Below are 18,925 nucleotides of genomic sequence, written 5' to 3' on the forward strand. Positions count from 1 at the left end.
CACTTCCTGTCATGTGATCCAGTTCTTCGAGAATTCTGGGTAAATCCTGGAATTTCTAACCATTGGACTCCTCATCACTCATTTCTAGCCAGGTTGTTCTGACTATAGGTGCCTTGTTTAAAAAGGAAACAGATATTAGCCACTTTAGTTTACAAGGATTTGGAGTTCAAATTTGCAGACTAAACATTCAGTTGAGATACTTTAACCAAGATGCAACTCGAAACATTTACTGTGTCCACTCAGCCACACAAGATTGCAGATTTGTATGCAATTTTAAAATGTAGCATAGATGAGAAAACAAGATAACCTGTTCCAGGCTAGATGCCCCACTGATGTAAATACACTCTACATTATGGAGTAGTGAGGCAAACTGAGCTTCAAAATATCCACAGTTGAGTTATTCAAACATTATTGCATTTACTTTATTATAAAACAAGAAATTATGTAACTTTCTGTACTGATTTTTATTCAACTCTCATTGAATGTTAAAAATTACAAAAGGATAACACTCTGCTTCAGGCTTCCTCATACACCTCCGCAAATACAACACTGCTACTGCTGGTGGAAGAGACATACAAGGATCCTCATGAAAAGTCTAACATAAAAGGGGGATTTGTTTTTACACAATCTACAAACAGGGAGTTTAGGGGATGATGAAGCCATAGCACTAGAGAAGTCAATTTCTTTTTCATATACAAAAAAGCACACAGATTGACTGGAGTTGAATATTCATAATGAATATATGTGCATTCAAAAAAAAAAGCCAGGAATGATATTCCTCAACAGTTTGTTCAGGCACAGGACAAAACTAAAATTACAGAAAAAAGTTATGGACAGTTCACTAGTGTTTGCTCTTCTTGGATTTCTTGTGTGATCGATGTGGGGATCTGGACTGAGATCTTGATTTTTTGGAAGATTTTCTGGGTGTCCTAGATCGAGATCTTTTGGACCGTTTCGGCGTCCTTGAACCAGAACGAGATCTACACAGAATTGTAAAAAAAAAATCATATGATTGACCATTACATATCTACTGTACATATGAGTTGAAATGCAGAACTGTGCACAAGCACAGCACAGTGTGTTATATACTTGCATTTATTTCACATCTGTAATGTTGCAAATCAGTACAGAAACCAAACCAAACAACTAATTTTAGCTCAAGAAGAAATTAGGATGTATCAGAAAACTCAGTAAAATTAATAAGTTTTAAAAGGAGTTGGACAAAGACAGAGGCTGGATTAATTTTAATGCAGCAAATTCAACAAGTTTAAAGGTATTCAGGTACAATATCTAAATGATGGCACCTTTGTGATGAAGCACATGCTAGATTTCAGGTGTTTCTAAACAGCTGGAAAGAAACACTGAGACAAGGCTTTTCACCCTCCATTCGTCAGGACTAGGAGGGAAGAACTCAAGTTTAGAAGGAGAGCACTAATTTATGCAGCAGAGAGGCTGCTGATTGGTTACGTCATGGCCAGCATAGTAATACTTCAGGAACTATTAATTGTCAATCTAGCCAATGACCAACTGGTAGACTCTGACTGCACAACACATTGCCATTGGGAATGCAGCAGACAGTAGCAATCTATTAGGTAAAAACAATGACTGCAGATGCTGGAAACCAGATTCTGGATCAGTGGTGCTGGAAGAGCACAGCAATTCAGGCAGCATCCGAGGACAGGCAAAATCGACGTTTCGGGCAAAAGCCCTTCATCAGGAATAAAGGCAGAGAGACTGAAGCGTGGAGAGATAAGCTAGAGGAGGGTGGGGGTGGGGAGAGAGTGGCATAGAGTACAATAGGTCAGTGGGGAAGGAGATGAAGGTGATAGGTCAGGGAGGAGAGGGTGGAGTGGATAGGTGGAAAACGAGCTGGGCAGGTCGGACAAGTCCGGACAGGTCAAGGGGACAGTGCGGAGCTGCAAGTTTGAAACTAGGATGAGGTGGGGGAAGGGGAAATGAGGAAACTGTTAAAATCCACATTGATGCCCTGGGGTTGAAGTGTTCCGAGGCGGAAGATGAGGCGTTCTTCCTCCAGGCGTCTGGTGGTGAAGGAGCGGCGGTGGAGGAGGCCCAGCACCTCCATATCCTCGGCAGAGTGGGAGGGGGAGTTGAAATGTTGAGCCACGGGGCGATTTGGTTGATTGGTGCGGGGGACTCGGAGATGTTCCCTAAAGCGCTCTGCTAGGAGGCGTCCAGTCTCCCCAATGTAGAGGAGACCGCATCGGGAGCAACGGATACAATAGATGATATTAGTGGATGTGCAGGTAAAACTTTGATGGATGTGGAAAGCTCCAATGGGGCCATGGATAGAGGAGAGGGAGGTGATGTGGGCGCAGGTTTTACAGTTCCTGCGGTGGCAGGGGAAAGCGCCAGGATGGGAGGGTGGGCCGTACAGTCTCTCTGCCTTTATTCCTGATGAAGGGCTTTTGCCCGAAACGTCGATTTTGCCTGTCCTCGGATGCTGCCTGAATTGCTGTGCTCCTCCAGCACCACTGATCCAGTAGCAATCTCTTGCCCTTTCTCAATGAAAAAGGTGTAACAGCTCAAAACAGGGTCATGTGTATGAATATATGTAACTTCTAGGAGACGTTATCTCTGCGATGTGGACTGCATCTTAAAATGATTTCTGGTGTAATTCTTAGAAAACTCTGGACTATTTACTAAATATTCCCAATAGCTGAGTCGTCCGTAGCACTGGAGACTATGCCCAACGTTCACATTTTTGAAAGACATTCCCCTTCTAAGGCTTTGTGAGGTGCACTGCAACCATGGTGGCTCAACATCCTTGGGGTTGCCATTGACCGGAAGCTCAACTGGATCCCCCACAAACACAGGCTACAAAAGCAGGAATACTGCACTGGGTAACTCACCTGCTGACTCACCAAGCCCATCCACCACCTACAAGGCACAAATGAGGAGTGTGATGGAATACTCCTCACTTGCCTGGATGAGTGCAACCTCAACAACACAATGCAGCCTGCTTGATTGGCACCACATCTACAAACATCCACTCCCTCCACCATCTACACTCAGCGGGAGCAGTGTACAATATAAAAGGATGCACTTCAGACATTCGCCAAAGATCCTCAGACAGCATCTTCCAAACCCATGATCACTTCCATCTAGGTCAAGAGCAGCAGATACATAGGAACACCACCACCTGCATGTTCCCTCCCAAGCCACTCATCACCCTGAATTGCAAATATATTGTCACTCCTTTACTGTCACTGGATCAAAATCCTGGAATTCTCTCAATGTGGAGTGCAGCAGTTCAATGCACCACATTTCCAAGGGCAACTAGAGTTGGGCAATAAATACTGGCCAGCTGGCAATGCCAATGTTCTACGAGTGCTCAATACACTAACTGATGATTAGCAGAAGACTATTTATAAAGTTGCCAATAGGTTTGATCTTGTAGCACGTGGAACTGTAGGAATCAGTATGTTTACTGAATATACCTTGTGGCAGTTAGCAGGGGAGAGCGTCTCCTGGCAGATTTCTCAACAGAGAAAAGGTAACTTGTTTAATTATTCTTTTCCAATGGTCAATTTGAGCTCAGGACAAAATGGGTAAAGAATTTCTTTGATGCAGCTGTACAGTCAAATGCAGCAAGTGTATAATCTACATATTGCATGTACACAAGGGGTTCCTTTGTTTGACCAGAGAGAGTCCCTTTCCCCAAGCCTCAGAGAGAGAGGAGACCCTGATACCCCAGGGGGAGAGGAGGACTGGGGACCTGACCACATCACCCCACCCCTCTAAAGAAGGGTAGGAGAAACCCATATTCTCTCCTTCCACATTCCCCCAATGACTGAGGGAGGGAGCAAGCGAGCAAGAGTGAGAGACCAGAACCCCCACCCCAAAACCCCTTGAGACAGAGAGGAGACCCAAACTCTTCCCCACCCTACCTCCACCCTGTGAGTGACAGTGAGAGAGAAAGTGAGCCCTGACCCCAGCTCCCTACTCCTCCATCCCCAGAGAGAGAGAGGACCGGACCGGCATACCAGACTCAGCCTCCAGCACCAACCTCTACCTCCACACCAGGAGCAGAGCCAATCCCACTCCTGCCCAGTTCTGGTCCCCACCTCAAATTCAGTCTCTACCTGACACCGGTCCTACCCCAGGCCCTGCCTCACCCAATCCAGGCTCAGTGTTTCCATCACCTGCCCTTCAGCTTGGAGTGGTTTTACACACTCCATGGATCTTGCTCCCTAACCACACAGCACAGACTAGGGACACCAGCAGGCTACTCAGACTTGCCATTGGTTTGGCCAAAGGGTCCATTCAGCCTAAGTATCCATTGCCCCGGAAGGTGAGCCTGTAAACTTCACTGCTTCAAAATATATTTTTGGAGAGTGGCAGGCAAAGGAGGAGGCCTTTGGTGGCAGCAACACCAGGACAAGGTGGACACGTCTCCACACCAGCCCGAGGTTTCTTTGCAAGCAAGGAGCATGCTCAGGCTGACTCCCCGGGCCTGGATGCACCAGCTAGGCTGAAGTTCCAGGTCCATGGAAAGGCCTGGGCGCCCGAAGAAATGGCGGTCTTGGCAAAGCGTGATGATCTTGTCCATCATGGAGGTCTCTTCCCCGTGTGGAAGTTGTCCTTGTCTTTGGCTTCCAGGTATTCCAGCAGTTTGGCAGGAGGTCTTGTCCAGGAGTGGCATTCTTGGCCTGGCATGGCAGTTTTCTTCGATAGAGGCTTCCGGCCTAGTATTCCAGTGGTCCAGGTCTTATCCCAGCTGCATCTTCAGTGTATCCTATCGTTCCTTAATCGGCTTTCCGCAAGTCCAGGAGCCGTTAATAGAACGTGATGAACTTTATCTTAATTTTATTTTTCAGAAAAGAAATATTATATGTATGACCTCTGTCATTGTAGATGCTGTGGTAAGGTAACTTACACAACTTTTCACTGTATTTTTCATGAAGTACACTTGATAATAAACTTCTATTCTATTCTTTCAACTGTCTGCAGCAGGCTGACTGCAATCAACCAGTCCATGCCTGTGAAACCAAGGTATCACAGTGCACTTCATTGTACTAGAATTATTCCAGTGTAGGAGGCCATTCAGTCCATCACAGCACTGGCTCTATTATCTTGTGCCAATCTCATAAATTTTCCCCATAATCCTCACACCATCACTATCCAAATAAACATTCAATACCCTCGAGTGCCTCAACTGAACCTGCTTCCGTCATATTTCCAGACTACCTGCTTTACGAAAAGGTTTTGTTTCATATCACTCTCGGTTTGTTTGCACATCATTTAAAATCCATGCTCTCTCATTCTTGTTTCTTTAACTAGCAGAAATAGCTTCACTCCATTTATTCTGTGCAGCCCACTCATGATTTTCAAAACCTTTCAAATCTCCTCTCAGCCCTCCTCTCTTGAGGAAACACCATCCCAATTGCTTCAATCTAACTTCACAGCTGAAGTTGCTCATACCTTGAAACTTGCTTGTAAATTGTTTCTGCAAACTTTTCAAGAACGTGCTCACAGGTGTACACAATAGCAACGGTACCAGCTCCACGACACTGCCTTGCTCTTGCACTCTACACCTCTATTAATAAAGTCGAGAACATATGCTTGATTTACTGCTGTCCCCACCTGTCCTGCCACCCTGAATGTGTGCACATTTACACCTCACTGCTCCATCACCCCCTTCAGAATTGTACATTTAGAATTTACATTTATTCACATGTACATAAAAGGAACTTGTGCATATAATGCACCTTTTTCACTGAGAAAGGGTAATTTCAGTTTGCCAAGCTCTGCTGCATTCCCCGTCGCAATGCCCTGACCAACCTCATGGTCTGAAGTTAATCAGCTAGCAAAGCGTAACAATTAACAGGTCCTGCTGCACGCTAACCACGATGCAACCAACCAAAACCCTTTTTTCATGCTGTATAAATTGATTTTCCTTATCAAAGCTTGTCTTTTTTTTTATTTAGGTCCTGATGACTGCAAAATGAAAAGCTCTGACATTGTAATATTTTATAAACCAATGTTCTGTGCGAAAGAACTGTTTTTCCAGATTTTACACATCCAACTTGTACAGTGCATGAAACGAGTGCGGACTCCAGAACTAGACCTATGTGCCATTTTTAAAATGTCTGGTTACTTAAAATTACTCAAGTGAATTGGAATTACTTGTGCCATTGTGGATATAGTTGAAGATACTGTCAAGATAACCTAACTACCAGTCTTTTAACACAGCTGCTTCCAAACAATTTTGGGTAGCATATTCCAAGCAGACAAAAACGAGCAAATGGTTCAAACAGTGAAGTTTTCTAATAAAAAAGAGCTAGTTTTCATCCAATTGTTTTTCAAATAACCGGACTGTACTTTACAATTAAAAATGGAAATAATTACACACCCAAATAATGTAGTGCAGATCCTTTATTCATTCATGGGAAGAGGACATCTCTGGCATGTCTAGCATTTATTGCTCATCCCTAATTGCCCAGAGGGAAGTTAAGACTCAACCACATTGCTGTGGGTCCAGAGTCACATGTAGTCCAGATCAGGTAAGGATGCCAGACTTCTTTCCCTAAAGGGCATTAGTGAACCAGATGGCCTTTTCCTAATAATCGACAACGGATTCAGGGTCATCATTAGACTCTTAATTCCAAACGTTAATGAAATTAAATTCCACCATCTGTGGGATTTGAACCTGAGTCCCCTGAACATAACCGGGTCTCTGGATTAACAGTCTTACGATAGTACGGCTAGGCCAATGCTTTCCCCTCTCTGTAGATGTTTCAGCCCCCTCCATTACCGCTACTGAAAGTATGCACAAAGACTGGATTGGGATTAGTGTGACACTCTACTGTAGAATAGTTTGCTCACACTCCTCCGCAGGCTATGTGGCAGAGTTGAGGCACCATGTACCCAAAATCCAATAAGAAATTAATATACTCAGCAGAGAATGGGAACAGAGATAAACCAAAGGAAAATTGTGCAACAGTGTGGCAAATACACAAAGGAAATAAGTGAGCAAAACTGCTACACACAATTAGAGCAACATATTTACAGTGACTAAACATGTAGAAATCTAAATTTATTACTGAAGATTTTTAAATCTGAATGCTTCATGACAGTTTGTTTACAATTGGGGCCATTAGTTCAAGTCAAATTCAGTTAAATGGGCTCTGAAGATTTTTAAAATACATAAAATCATGTCACACAAACTTGATCAAGTTTTTTGAAGAAGTAACAAAGAGGATTGATGAGGGCAGAGCGGTGGATGTGATCTATATGGACGTCAGTAAGGGGTTCGACAAGGTTCCCCATGGGAGAATGGTTAGCAAAGTTAGATCTCATGGAATACAGGCAGAGTAGCCATTTGGATACAGCACTGGCTCAAAGGTAGAAGGCAGAGGGTTGTATTTCAGAGTGGAGGGCTATCACCAGTGGAATGCCACAAGGATTGGTGCTTGCTACATTAAATTTTGTTATTTATATAAATGATTTGGATGCGAGCATAAGAGGTACAGTTAGTAAGTTTGCAGATGACACCAAAGTTGGAGGTGTAGTGGACAGCGAAGAAGGTTACCTCAGATTACAACAGGATCTTGACCAGATGGGCCAATGGGCTGATAATTGTCAGATGGAGGTTAATTTCGATAAATGTGAGGTGCTGGATTTTTGGAAAGCAAATCTTAGTCGGACTTATACACAATGGTAAGGTCCGAGAGAGTGTTGCGGAACAAAGAGACCTTGGAGTGTGGGTTCATAGCTTCTTGAAAGTGGAGTCACAGGTAGATAGGATAGTGAAGGCGGCGTTTGGTATGCTTTCCTTTGTTGGTCAGGGTATTGAGTATCGGAGTTGGGAGGTCATGTTGTGGCTATACACGACATTGGTTAGGCCGTTGTTGGAATATTGCGTGCAAATCTGGTCTTCTTCCTATTGGAAAGATGTTGTGAAATGTGAAAGGGTTCAAAAAGGATTTACAAGGATGTTGCCGGGGTTGCAGGATTTGAACTATTGGGAGAGATTGAATAGGCTAAGGCTGTTTTCCCTGGACCATTGGAGGCTGAGGGGTAACCATATAGAGGTTTATGAAATCATGAGGGGCATTAGTGGGTGGCACGGTGGCTCAGTGGTTAGCACTGCTGCCTCACAACGCCAGAGACCCCGGTTCATTTCCCGCTTCAGGCGACTCTCTGTGTGGAGTTTGCACATTCTCCCAGTGTCTGCGTGGGTTTCCTCCGGGTGCCTCCGGTTTCCTCCCACAGTCCAAAAAAATGTGCAGGTTAGGTGAATTGACCACGCTAAATTGCCTTTAGTGTTAGGTGAAGGGGTAAATGTAGGGGAATGGGTCTGGGCAGGTTGCGCTTCGGCAGGTTGGTGTGGACTTGTTGGGCCGAAGGGCTTGTTTCCACACTGTAAGTAATCTAATCTAATGGATAGCGTGAATAGAGAAAGTCCTTTCCCTGGTGTGGGGGCATAGGTTTAGGGTGAGATAGGAAATACATAAAAGAGACCCGAGGGACAACCTTTTCACACAGAGGGTGGAATGTGTATGGAATGAGCTGCCAGAGGTGGTGGTGGAAGCTTGTACGATAGCAACATTTAAAAGGCATCTGGATGGGTATATGAATAGGAAAGGTTTGGAGGGATATGGGCTGGATGCTGGCAGGTGGGACGAGATTGGATTGGGATACCTGGTCGGTATAGACGAGCTGGACTAAAGGGTCTGTTTCTGTGGCTGTACATCTCTATTACTCTATATCTTTGAGATCCATTTCCAGAACATTTCTGATTTCTGTGGAAATCAAATTGATAGCTGAGAGTTCATATAATGTACTGCCACCTGACCCAGCAAATCACAGGGGAGCAATTGTCTTTATCTGCTATTTTAGGAAAGAGGTGGGGGTAGGGGAGCAAAGTAGGGAAGGGGATACAACCTCAGTTTCTACATTCAGCACTTCATCAAATAAGAACAATCACAAAGCAGCACACAATAATGGGATGTAGTATATGACATACCTTTTGGACTTCTTATTTGTATCCCGAGGTGTGTTTTTGTGTGTTGACCTGGTGTGGGGACTGTCTTTGGTACGTGATCTTTCTGACCATTCTGAACGCGGTGATGGCGACTTCACACGCCTGGCAATACGAGTCGGACTGACAGATGTACTGTGTTTCCTTTTTCTATCAAAACATTACATGACCAGAATTAGAATCTGAAACCATAAGCTACAGTATCACAGGATCATATCAAACAATAATAACTCTAATTGGAAGGGATAGTGGTCCATGGTAATCTCTGGAAACCAGAAAACCTGGAAGAAACCCTCGCAGACGTGGAGAGAGTGTGCAAACAGACAATTGCCTGAGGGGGAATCAAACTCTCATCCCCAGCGCTGATGCAGCAGTGCTAACCATTGAGTTACCATGCACCCCCCCCCGCTACAACAGCTGTTAGCACTGAAATTAAATTTTTAAAAATCCGAAAGTTTAAAACTAGTCTCCGTAATGAAGAAGTATTGATGGTTTTAAAAACCTATATTGTTCACTGAGGTCCTTTAGCGAAGAACATCTATCATTCTTACCTGGCTTGGTCAAAATAGCATCACAGACCTCCAGGCTTTTTACTGCCCTCACTTTCAGGATAATTAGGGATAGGCGACAAATACTGGCCCTGACAGACATGTCCACATACCATGAAATTATTTTTAAAAGACACAGATAGCAGAAATAAAAAGTTTCACTGTTATTAGGATTGCTATGAGAAATGAGGTTTATCTGAGCAAGTGAGAGTCATGCACATTGTTCAAGATAAATGTGAGAAAGCCCACTGCTTTTGTCTAAGAGGCATGATACTCTTTCAGGAATACTCAAATATCTATTACATATTCTTACTTTCAATGTTTTAGCTTAATTTAACTGCACTGAATGACAATTCTCAAATCAGACCAATCGTCAACAATTAAGTAATTCATCCAACATGTATAGAATTATCTCGTTAAGTATCCAGGTATTCTTTTTAGAGAGATTACTTTCTGAATTTGGTTGATCAGAAGAGGCAGTGATGTGATCTGCATAAATAATTAATAAGTTATACAGCACAGGGAGCTATTCAGCTGTTAGTTCTATTTATAGGCTGTTAGACATATACAGCATCTCAATGAATGGGTGTTTGATAGTTAATACAAGCCAGGATCCCGAAACATGAAGGACCCAAAGGGAAATAACAGAGAAACCCAGAGAATAAGGTGTGAGACTTATAAACATTACATTCAAAAAAACTTGAATATCCTCAAGCAAAGAATTCAAATGTCAGCACGAAATACAGTAATTAGGAAAACAACTGAAACACCACCCTTCATTGCAAAGCTACTGGACAACAGGACTAAGATCAATTGTACAGGTCTTTGGGAGGCCGTATCTAGAAAATTGTCTGCAGTTTTGATCTTTACTTAAGAAAAGATGTACTTGCACTGGAAGGGATGTCACAAAGATTCAGTACATTGGCCCTTTGGGTGAGTGGGTCATCTGATGTTCAAGGACTGTGTAAATTGGGTTCTCACTGAAACTTACAGGAATCTGAAGGAGCTCAGCAAGACCGATGCTGAATGATTATTTCCACTGGTTAGAATCTAAAACATAGGCCAATCATTTGGGAGTGAGAAAAGTGAAATTTACTCGTGCAGAGGGTTGAGAGTCTACAGAGGATTCTGGATGCACTATGTTAAATATGTTTAAGGCTGGAATGGACATATTTTCACATTCTCATGGAACCAAGGGATGCAAGAAGTGGGTGGGAAAGTGGAGTCAAAACACACAATTAGCCCCAATTGTAATGAATGACAGAGCAAACATCGGCAGGTAGTGTATAGACTCCTTCTATTTCTCATAATTCTCTCTATTATGAACTCTCTCTATTAGTTCAATTTTGGCTAATTATTACTGATAATTATTACTGATGCCATATATTAAACAGTATCAATTCTGTGATTATCCCAATTGCATCCTGTGGGTCACCAAGAGTATTGCTGCCTTTAGAAATGGGAATCTCAGAGGATTTTAGCATTTCTTGCATGTTGCTTGCCCTGCAGAGATCTTCCGTTTGTTAGAATACAAATACAGTAGATCACTTTGAAAAATTATTAATTCTCCTCTACTGAAAAAAAATTTCCTGCCTCAAAAAAACATTGAGACACAAAAAACAAATGGCCAACTATTAATTTCAATTGCACAAATATTTTGACAAATACCTCAGAAGCACTGATTACTGCTTGAAGTCAAAATCATTAAGTACATTCTATATATATTTGAATTGCAAAGCTTATGTAACTAAAACTTGTTAGTCTTATTTATGGTTTGAATATTATTTTTTATTTATTCTTTTGTGGGATGTGGGTGTCATTTTCTGGGCCCGAGTCACCCTTGAGACCCATGGTGGAGAGCTGCCTCTTGAACTGCTGCAATTCACCTGCTGTGGGTTGACCTACAATGCCTATGGGAAGGGAATTCCAGGATTTTGACCTAGCGACAGTGAAGGAATGGTGATATACTCACAAGTGGCTTGGAAGGGAACTTGAAGATGTTCCCATGTATCTGCTGCTCTTACCCTTCTAGATGGAAGTGGTTGTGGGTTTGGAAGGTGCTGTCTGAGGATCTTTGGTGAATTTCTGCAGCGCATCTTGTAGATAGTACACACTGCTGCTACCGAATATAGGTGGTGTAAGGAGTGGATGCTTATGGATGCAGTGCCAATTACGCAGGCTTCATTGTCCTGGATAGTGTCAAGCTTCTTAAGTGTTGTTAGGGCACTTGCACAACTTAATTACACAACTTGCAAAGCTAGTCAGGTTTAACACAGAAGTGAGTGATTCTTACATTGAACAGAGATAGCCATGAATATCTCAACCCATCCACATCAAAGCCATCCTCTATGATTAAACTTCATATTTCTTGAACATCCCAGGTTCACAGCAGTGCCCACCCACTAATATCTCAGTAACTACAGGTTGAGGATGAAACATGCACTTGCCAACATTGTCCACATTCCAAGGGAAAAGGAAAAACAAAATTAAAATGGCATGTGACTAGATAACTTAAGCTTTAAACTGCAACTGGGAATGAAAACAATACCTTTCTTTGCTTGAAGGGGAGGAGGAGCTTTCTTTTTCTTTACATTCTTTTATACGGTACTCTGATTTAATCACTTCTTTCTCTTTGTCCTTTTTGTCACGTTCTCTTTCCAGTTCTTTCTCCTTCTCCTAAATGCAAGTTAAAATATAACTGAAGTTCAAGTCTCAATCGTGAAACAAAGCAAATGGTTTAAAACATAACTGCACCTCAAAGAAATCACTCCTTTCGACAAATTTTGGAACAGTAAAGGATTTCTTATTAAGATATTAAAACATTAAATGTTTCATTTTGGACCTATAACAAATACCAACTTCCCCAATTGTTCAGCAATATTTATGCAGCAAGTCACTCAGGTATAGAAAAAAAAATTCCCCATTCTCTGCTGAGTTATCAGTTGCCAGCTGAAATCTTAAGATGCTTTCCCACATTTAGTGATAAATGAAGCAGATGCTTACATCTGTTTCTGTAACTAGCTTTTCCTGGAACAGGTTGCTGCGCTGTCATCCCAGCAATGTCTTGAGAGATGCCATTCTATATCAAGAGGACCTGGATAGGATAAATAGGCAAAGTCTTTTCCCTGAGGTCCAGCAGTCCAGAACTAGAGGGCATAGGTTTAGGGTGAGAGGGGAAAGATATAAAAGAGACCTAAGGGGCAACATTTTCACGCAGAGGGCGGTACGTGTATGGAATGAGCTGCCAGAGGATGTGGTGGAGGCTGGTACAATTGCAACATTTAAGAGGCATTTGGATGGGTATATGAATAGGAAGGGTTTGGAGGGATATGGGCCGGGTGCTGGCAGGTGGGACTAGATTGGGTTGGGATATCTGGTCGGCATGGACGGGTTCGACCGAAGGGTCGGTTTCCATGCTGTACATCTCTATGACCTGACCAAAGGATTCTCCAGTTCTTAATGTGTGCCTTACATTATACTGTAAATATGTCTTCCAAGGCTGTAAATTGCTGGCTTGGCACTTAAACGGGAAGTTGCTGGCCCAGAGAACAGGACATTAGGCACTGAACCCCAAAGGATGAGGACAATAACAAAGACGTTAAAGTTTGTGTTACGCCAAGTGGGGAAATAAAATGTCAGTCAGGGCATTCTTCTCCTGATTGCTCTACACAGAGATCTCAGCATTGTAGGAATGGGCTCTACTAAAACATAGAACAACAGAACAGCACAGGTAGTGGTCATTCAGTCCATCAAGCCCGTGCCAGATTTTTCAAAGAACAAATCAATTAGTCCCATTTCTCTCTCTTAGCCATGAAATTTTTTGTTTTCCTCTTTACAATAATTATACAATTCTCTAACGCTACCTCTGACTCTGGTCAATCACTTTGTATGATCAACCATTTAACCACTGGAAAATCTCATTCTACCTAAACCTTTTATCATAAACAAAATCTGCCAAACGTTCTCTGATCCAAAGGAAAATCAGGGCAGAACTTAGACACTGAATGGTAAGGTCCTGGGGAATACTGCCAAGCCAAGAGACCTTGGAGGGGGGCCAGATTTATAGTTCCTTGAAAATGAAGGTACAGGTAGACAAGGTAGTGAAGGCAGCATTTGGCACGCTTGCCTTTATTGGTCAGTGCATTGAGCACAGCAGTTGGGAGGTCACGTTGCGGCTGTACAGGACATCGGTTAGGCCACCTTTGGAATACTGTGTTCAATTCTGGTCTCCTTACTATAGGAAAGATGTCAAACTTGAAAGGGTTCATGAAAAATTTACAAGGATGTTGCCAGAGTAGAAGGGTTTGAGTTTATAGGGAGAGTTGAGTACACTGGGACTATTTTCCCTGAAGTGCCGGAGGGTAAGGGGTGACCGTATAGAGATTTAGAAAATCACGAGGGGCATGGATAAGATGAATAGACAAGGTCTTTTCTCCAGGGTAGGGGAGTCCAAAGGTAGAGTGCACAGGTTTAATTTGATCTTGACAAATCAGTATTAGCTCACCTTTACTAGCCCTGTGTTTGCCAAATGGTTCATTATTTTCCACATTATTGATTCCAATTGCTACTACAGTCAATTTTGAACTAACTGACTTGCAATGCACAAGTTCATTTTATACCCACTTTTTGAGAAGGAGTTTAGTTCAATCGCCAACGGCCACTGGATGACATATTAAGTCATAAGTGATATGGATAGGGAGGCTTGGGGAATACAATCATGCAAATTGCTTCCACCAATGTTGCTTTGCAGCTGGCCGGTTACAGGTGCAAGAGTTCTCTCACTCTCTCTCTCTCTCTCTCATCCAGCCACTTTGGACTTGGCTGAAAAGAACCATTTCATAGACAGTGGAGGGACAAGAGTGTGAATGGCCAAGGTAATTTTCCCAGGGGAGGGAGTCCAAAACTAGAGGGCATAGGTTTAAGGTGAGAGGAGAAAGATTTAAAAAAGACATAAGGGGCAATTTTTTCACACAGGTGGAGTGTGTCTGGATTGAACTGCCAGAGGAAGTCAGAGGCTGGTACAATCACAACATTTAAAAGGCATCTGGATGAGTATACGAATAGGACGGGTACAGGGGGAATATGGGCCAAATACTGGGAGTAGATTTATTGAGAATATCTGGTCAGCATGGATGAGTCGGACCAAAAGATGTAACCACTCTGTATACCTCTATGATTTTAAGTGTATGGGAGAAAAGCAGCAACATGTTAAATCATGCTTTGCAGTATTATGCCTACCAAATGAATTTCTACTGAATGCAAAACATGATTAAATCTCAATGGAATCAAATCTGCTGATAGTAATTGTTATTTTATGGGTTACAGGACAGAAATAGATTACATTTTCATAAGTGCCAATTGTGCAATACAAATACTTTGCAGATATGAAAAGGTAACAGATCAATCTGCAAATGAAATGATCCTTACAGATGCTATAATATCAGCAAACTGGCAACCTCACGATTTACAATTATAATTACACTCATTAGTTTAGTAACAGTCTTACCAGAGAGACAAATCAAACTCAATCAAATGAAGCAATAAGAAACAAAATCTATTTAACTCAAGTTAATGAGAATATGCTGTTCTCACCCTCTGAAGTAGTTTGTCTCTATAATGTTCCACTTGTTCTTGCATGGTCTGACCTGCCTTTTTTAACCTCTTCCCAGATTCCAACTCATCTTGGAACTTCATTACTTTAAGCTGAAAAGAGAAGTATTTTTACATACAAACATATTTACACAAACAATCCAGAAGGATTTTGCTGAAAACACTGCAACAAAGAATATCTGTACCTCTATTTCTCGAAGCTTTGCTCGCTTTTCTTCAGTCATTTCTGAATACTTGAGAACTGGTTTAGATTCCAGTGATTCTTCTTTAACCGGGTTAGAAAAATAAAGCAGTTCCTCTGACCGTATCTGATCATCAATATCATCATCATCTTCTTCATCATCACTTCCCTTTAATGTACTGTCTCTGTTAATTACAAACATGTCAGTCTTATAGTAGAATAAATCTTGATTCACCGAAAAACAAAGAACGTACTTTACTATTATCAAGGAAGAAATAGCAAGGCATTTGGATAGAAATTGTCCCGCTGGGCAGACACAGCATGGGTTCATGAAGGACAGGTCATGCTTAACTAATCTTTTGGAATTCTATGAAGACATTATGAAAACAGTGGACAACGGGGACCCAGTAGATGTGTATCTAGATTCCCAAAGGACATTTTTTTTTAAAGAATTATAATTAGAATCCCTACAGTTTGGACACAGGCCCTTTGGCTGAACAGGTCCACACCGAACCTCCGGAGAGTAACCCACCCAGACCCATTCCCCTACCTTATATTTACCCCTGACTAATGCACCTGACCTACATATCCCTGAACACTATGGGCAATTTTGCACGGCCAATTCATCTAACCTGCACATGATCTAAAATTTGAAGTTCTAAATTGGAGAAAGGCCAATTTTGACAATATTAGACAAGATCTTTCAAAAGCAGATGTTCACAGGTAAAGGGATGACTAGAAAATGGGAAGCCTTCAGAAATGAGGTAACGAGAGTCCAGAAAAAGTATATTCCTGTCAGGGTGAAAGGAAAGGCTGGTAGGTATAGGGAATGCTGGATGATTAAAGAAATTGAGGGTCTGGTTAAGAAAACGAAGGAAACACATGTCAGGTATAAGCAGAATAGATCGAGTGAATCCTTAGAAGAGTATAAAGGCAGTTGGAGTATACTTTCAGGAGGGCAAAAAGGGGACATGAGATAGCTTTGGTAAATAGAGTTAAGGAGAATCCAAAGGGTTTTTAAAAATACAAGGACAAAAGGATAACTAGGGAGAGAATAGGGCCCCCCCAAAGATCCACAAGGCGGCCTATGTGTGGACCCGCAAGGGATGGGGCAGATACTAAATGAGTAGTTTGCATCAGTATTTACTGTGGAAAAGGACATGGAAGATATAGAATGGAGGGAAGTAGATGGTGACATCTTGAAAAGTGTCCATATTACGGAGGAGGAAGTGCTGGATGTTTTGCAATGCATGAAAGTGGATAAATCCCCAGGACTTGATCAGGTGTACCCCAGAACTTGGTGGGAAGCTAGGGAAGTGATTGCTGAGCCTCTTACTGAGATATTTGTATCATCGATAGGCATAGGTGAGGTGCCAGAAGACTGGAGGTTGGCTAACGTGGTGCCACTGTTGAAGAAAGGTGGCAAGGACAAGCCAGGGAACTATAGACCAGTGAGCCTGACCTCAGTGGTGGGCAAGTTGTTGGAGGGAATCCTGAGGGACAGGATGAATATGTATTTGGAAAGGCAAGGACTAATTAGGGATAGCCAACGTGGCTTTATGCGTGGGAAATCATGTCTCATGAACTTGATTGAGTTTTTGAAAAAGTAACAAAGTGATGACAGAGTGGGAGATGTGATCTATATGGATTTCAGTAAGGCGTTGACAAGGTTTCACATGGGAGACTGGTTAGCAAGGTTAGGTCTCATGGAATAAAGGGAGAACTAGCCATTTGGATACAGAACTGGCTCAAAAATAGAAGACAGACGGTGGTGGTGGAGGGTTGTTTTACAGACTGGAGGCCTGTGACCACAAGGATAGGTGCTGGGTCCTCTACTTTTTGTCATTTACATAAATAATTTGGATGCAAGCATAAGAGGTACAATTAATAAGTTTGCAGATGACACCAAAGTTGGAGGTGCAGTGGACAGTGAAGAAGGTTACCTCAGATTACAATGGAATCTTGATCAGATGGGCAATGGGCTGAGAAGCGGCAGATGGAGTTTAATTTAGATTAATGTGAGGTCCTGCATTTTGGGAAAGCAAATCTTACCAGGACTTATGCACTTAATGGTAAGGTCCTAAGGAGTGTTGCTGAACAAAGAGATCTCGGAGTGCAGGTTCATAGCTCCTTGAAAGTGGAGTCGCAGGTAAATAAGATAGTGAAGGCGGCGTTTGGTATGCTTTCCTTTATTGGTCAGAGTACTGAGTACAGAAATTGGGAGGTCATGTTGCGGCTGTGCAGGACATTGGTTAGGCCACTGTTGGAATATTGCATGTAATTCTGGTCTCCTTCCTATTGGAAAGATGTTGTGAAACTTGAAAGGGTTCAGAAAAAATTTACAAGGATGTTGCCAGAGTTGTTGGATTTGAGCTACAGGGAGAGGTTGACTAGGCTAGGGTTGTTTTCCCTGCAGCATCTGAGGCTGAGGGGTGCCATTATAAAGGTTTATAAAATCATGAGGGGCATGGATAGGATAAATAGACAATGTCTTTTCCCTGGAATGGGGGAGTCCAGAACTAGACGGCATAGGTTTAGGATGAGGGGGGAAAGATATAAAAGAGACCCAAGGGGCAACGTTTTCACGCAGAGGGTGGTACGTGTATGGAATGAGCTGCTAGAGAAAGTGGTGGAGGCTGGTACAACTGCAACATTTAAGAGGCATCTGGATGGGTATATGAATAGCAAGGGGTTGGAGTGATATGGGCTGATTGCTGGCAGGTGGGACAAGATTGGGTTAGGATATCTGGTCAGCATGGACTAGTTGGACTGAAGAGTCTGTTTCCATGCTGTACACCTCTACGACACTATGTTTTGAATTTTGGGAGGAAACGGGAGCACCAGGAGAAAACCCACGCAGACACGGGCAGAATGTGCAAACTCCACACACAGTCGCCCGAGGCTGGATTCGAACTCGGGTCCCTGGCGCTGCGAGGCAGCAGTGCTAACCACTGAGCCACAAGCATTACAGTATCATCCCATTTATGGGTTTCTCCTTTGGTTTGATGCCACAGCCTAAATAAAACCAACATTTGCAGCATAAATGCAATAGACAATACATACAAAATACCTAGTTTGTTTTACTAATGACATTTTTTTCATGAATCATTCATGAGTTAATCACTTCCTAATTCTAATGTTTGCTCATTATTGTAAGTTAGAATATCAACGTACACTGGCTGTTCATCCTCTTCTGATTCAGTCGGTTGGTCAAAGAGCTCCCATTTTGAAGTTGTAACAGCTGCAAGAAGTATGTTTATTACTCATTCCAGTAACAATCAATTAACTTATTTCATTAACTTCGAATAATTTAACATGTAGTAAAACTACCTGCCAAAAGCATTCAACTATTAGCAAAAAAATCTTATTTACTTAGACTTAAAGACTTTAAAGGATTGGACAAAAATTAGGATCTACTCCCAAGTTTAAGTCATTTATCCCAAGATCAATCGAGGAACAAGTTCAACATTACAATTTGGACGAGAGGTTTCATAACATGGTTTGTACTGCATAAAATTTTCATCAAGCTGTAGAAAAACACTGAGTCATCACCTCGGGGTTCCTTTGCAACTTACCTTGTGA

General features: G+C 42.3%; 1 protein-coding gene across 4 annotated transcripts in view; it reads right to left on the minus strand.

The window, feature by feature from the left end:
• Positions 1–406: 406 nt before the first annotated feature.
• LOC122556212 (U2 snRNP-associated SURP domain containing) overlaps positions 407–18,925 on the minus strand; it is an 80,907-nt gene continuing 62,388 nt past the window's right edge. For all 4 annotated transcript variants that reach the window (XM_043702770.1, XM_043702767.1, XM_043702769.1 and 1 more), the window contains 6 exons: positions 18,518–18,584; positions 15,348–15,528; positions 15,145–15,255; positions 12,101–12,228; positions 8,990–9,154; positions 407–980 (listed from right to left, as the gene is read on the minus strand). In XM_043702770.1, coding sequence (XP_043558705.1) covers positions 842–980; positions 8,990–9,154; positions 12,101–12,228; positions 15,145–15,255; positions 15,348–15,528; positions 18,518–18,584 — 791 coding nt within the window. In that variant the 3' untranslated portion in view covers positions 407–841. The remainder of the gene's footprint in view (positions 981–8,989; positions 9,155–12,100; positions 12,229–15,144; positions 15,256–15,347; positions 15,529–18,517; positions 18,585–18,925) is intronic.

This window comes from Chiloscyllium plagiosum, chromosome 13, assembly GCF_004010195.1.
Source record: "Chiloscyllium plagiosum isolate BGI_BamShark_2017 chromosome 13, ASM401019v2, whole genome shotgun sequence".
Taxonomy (NCBI): Eukaryota; Metazoa; Chordata; class Chondrichthyes; order Orectolobiformes; family Hemiscylliidae; genus Chiloscyllium; species Chiloscyllium plagiosum.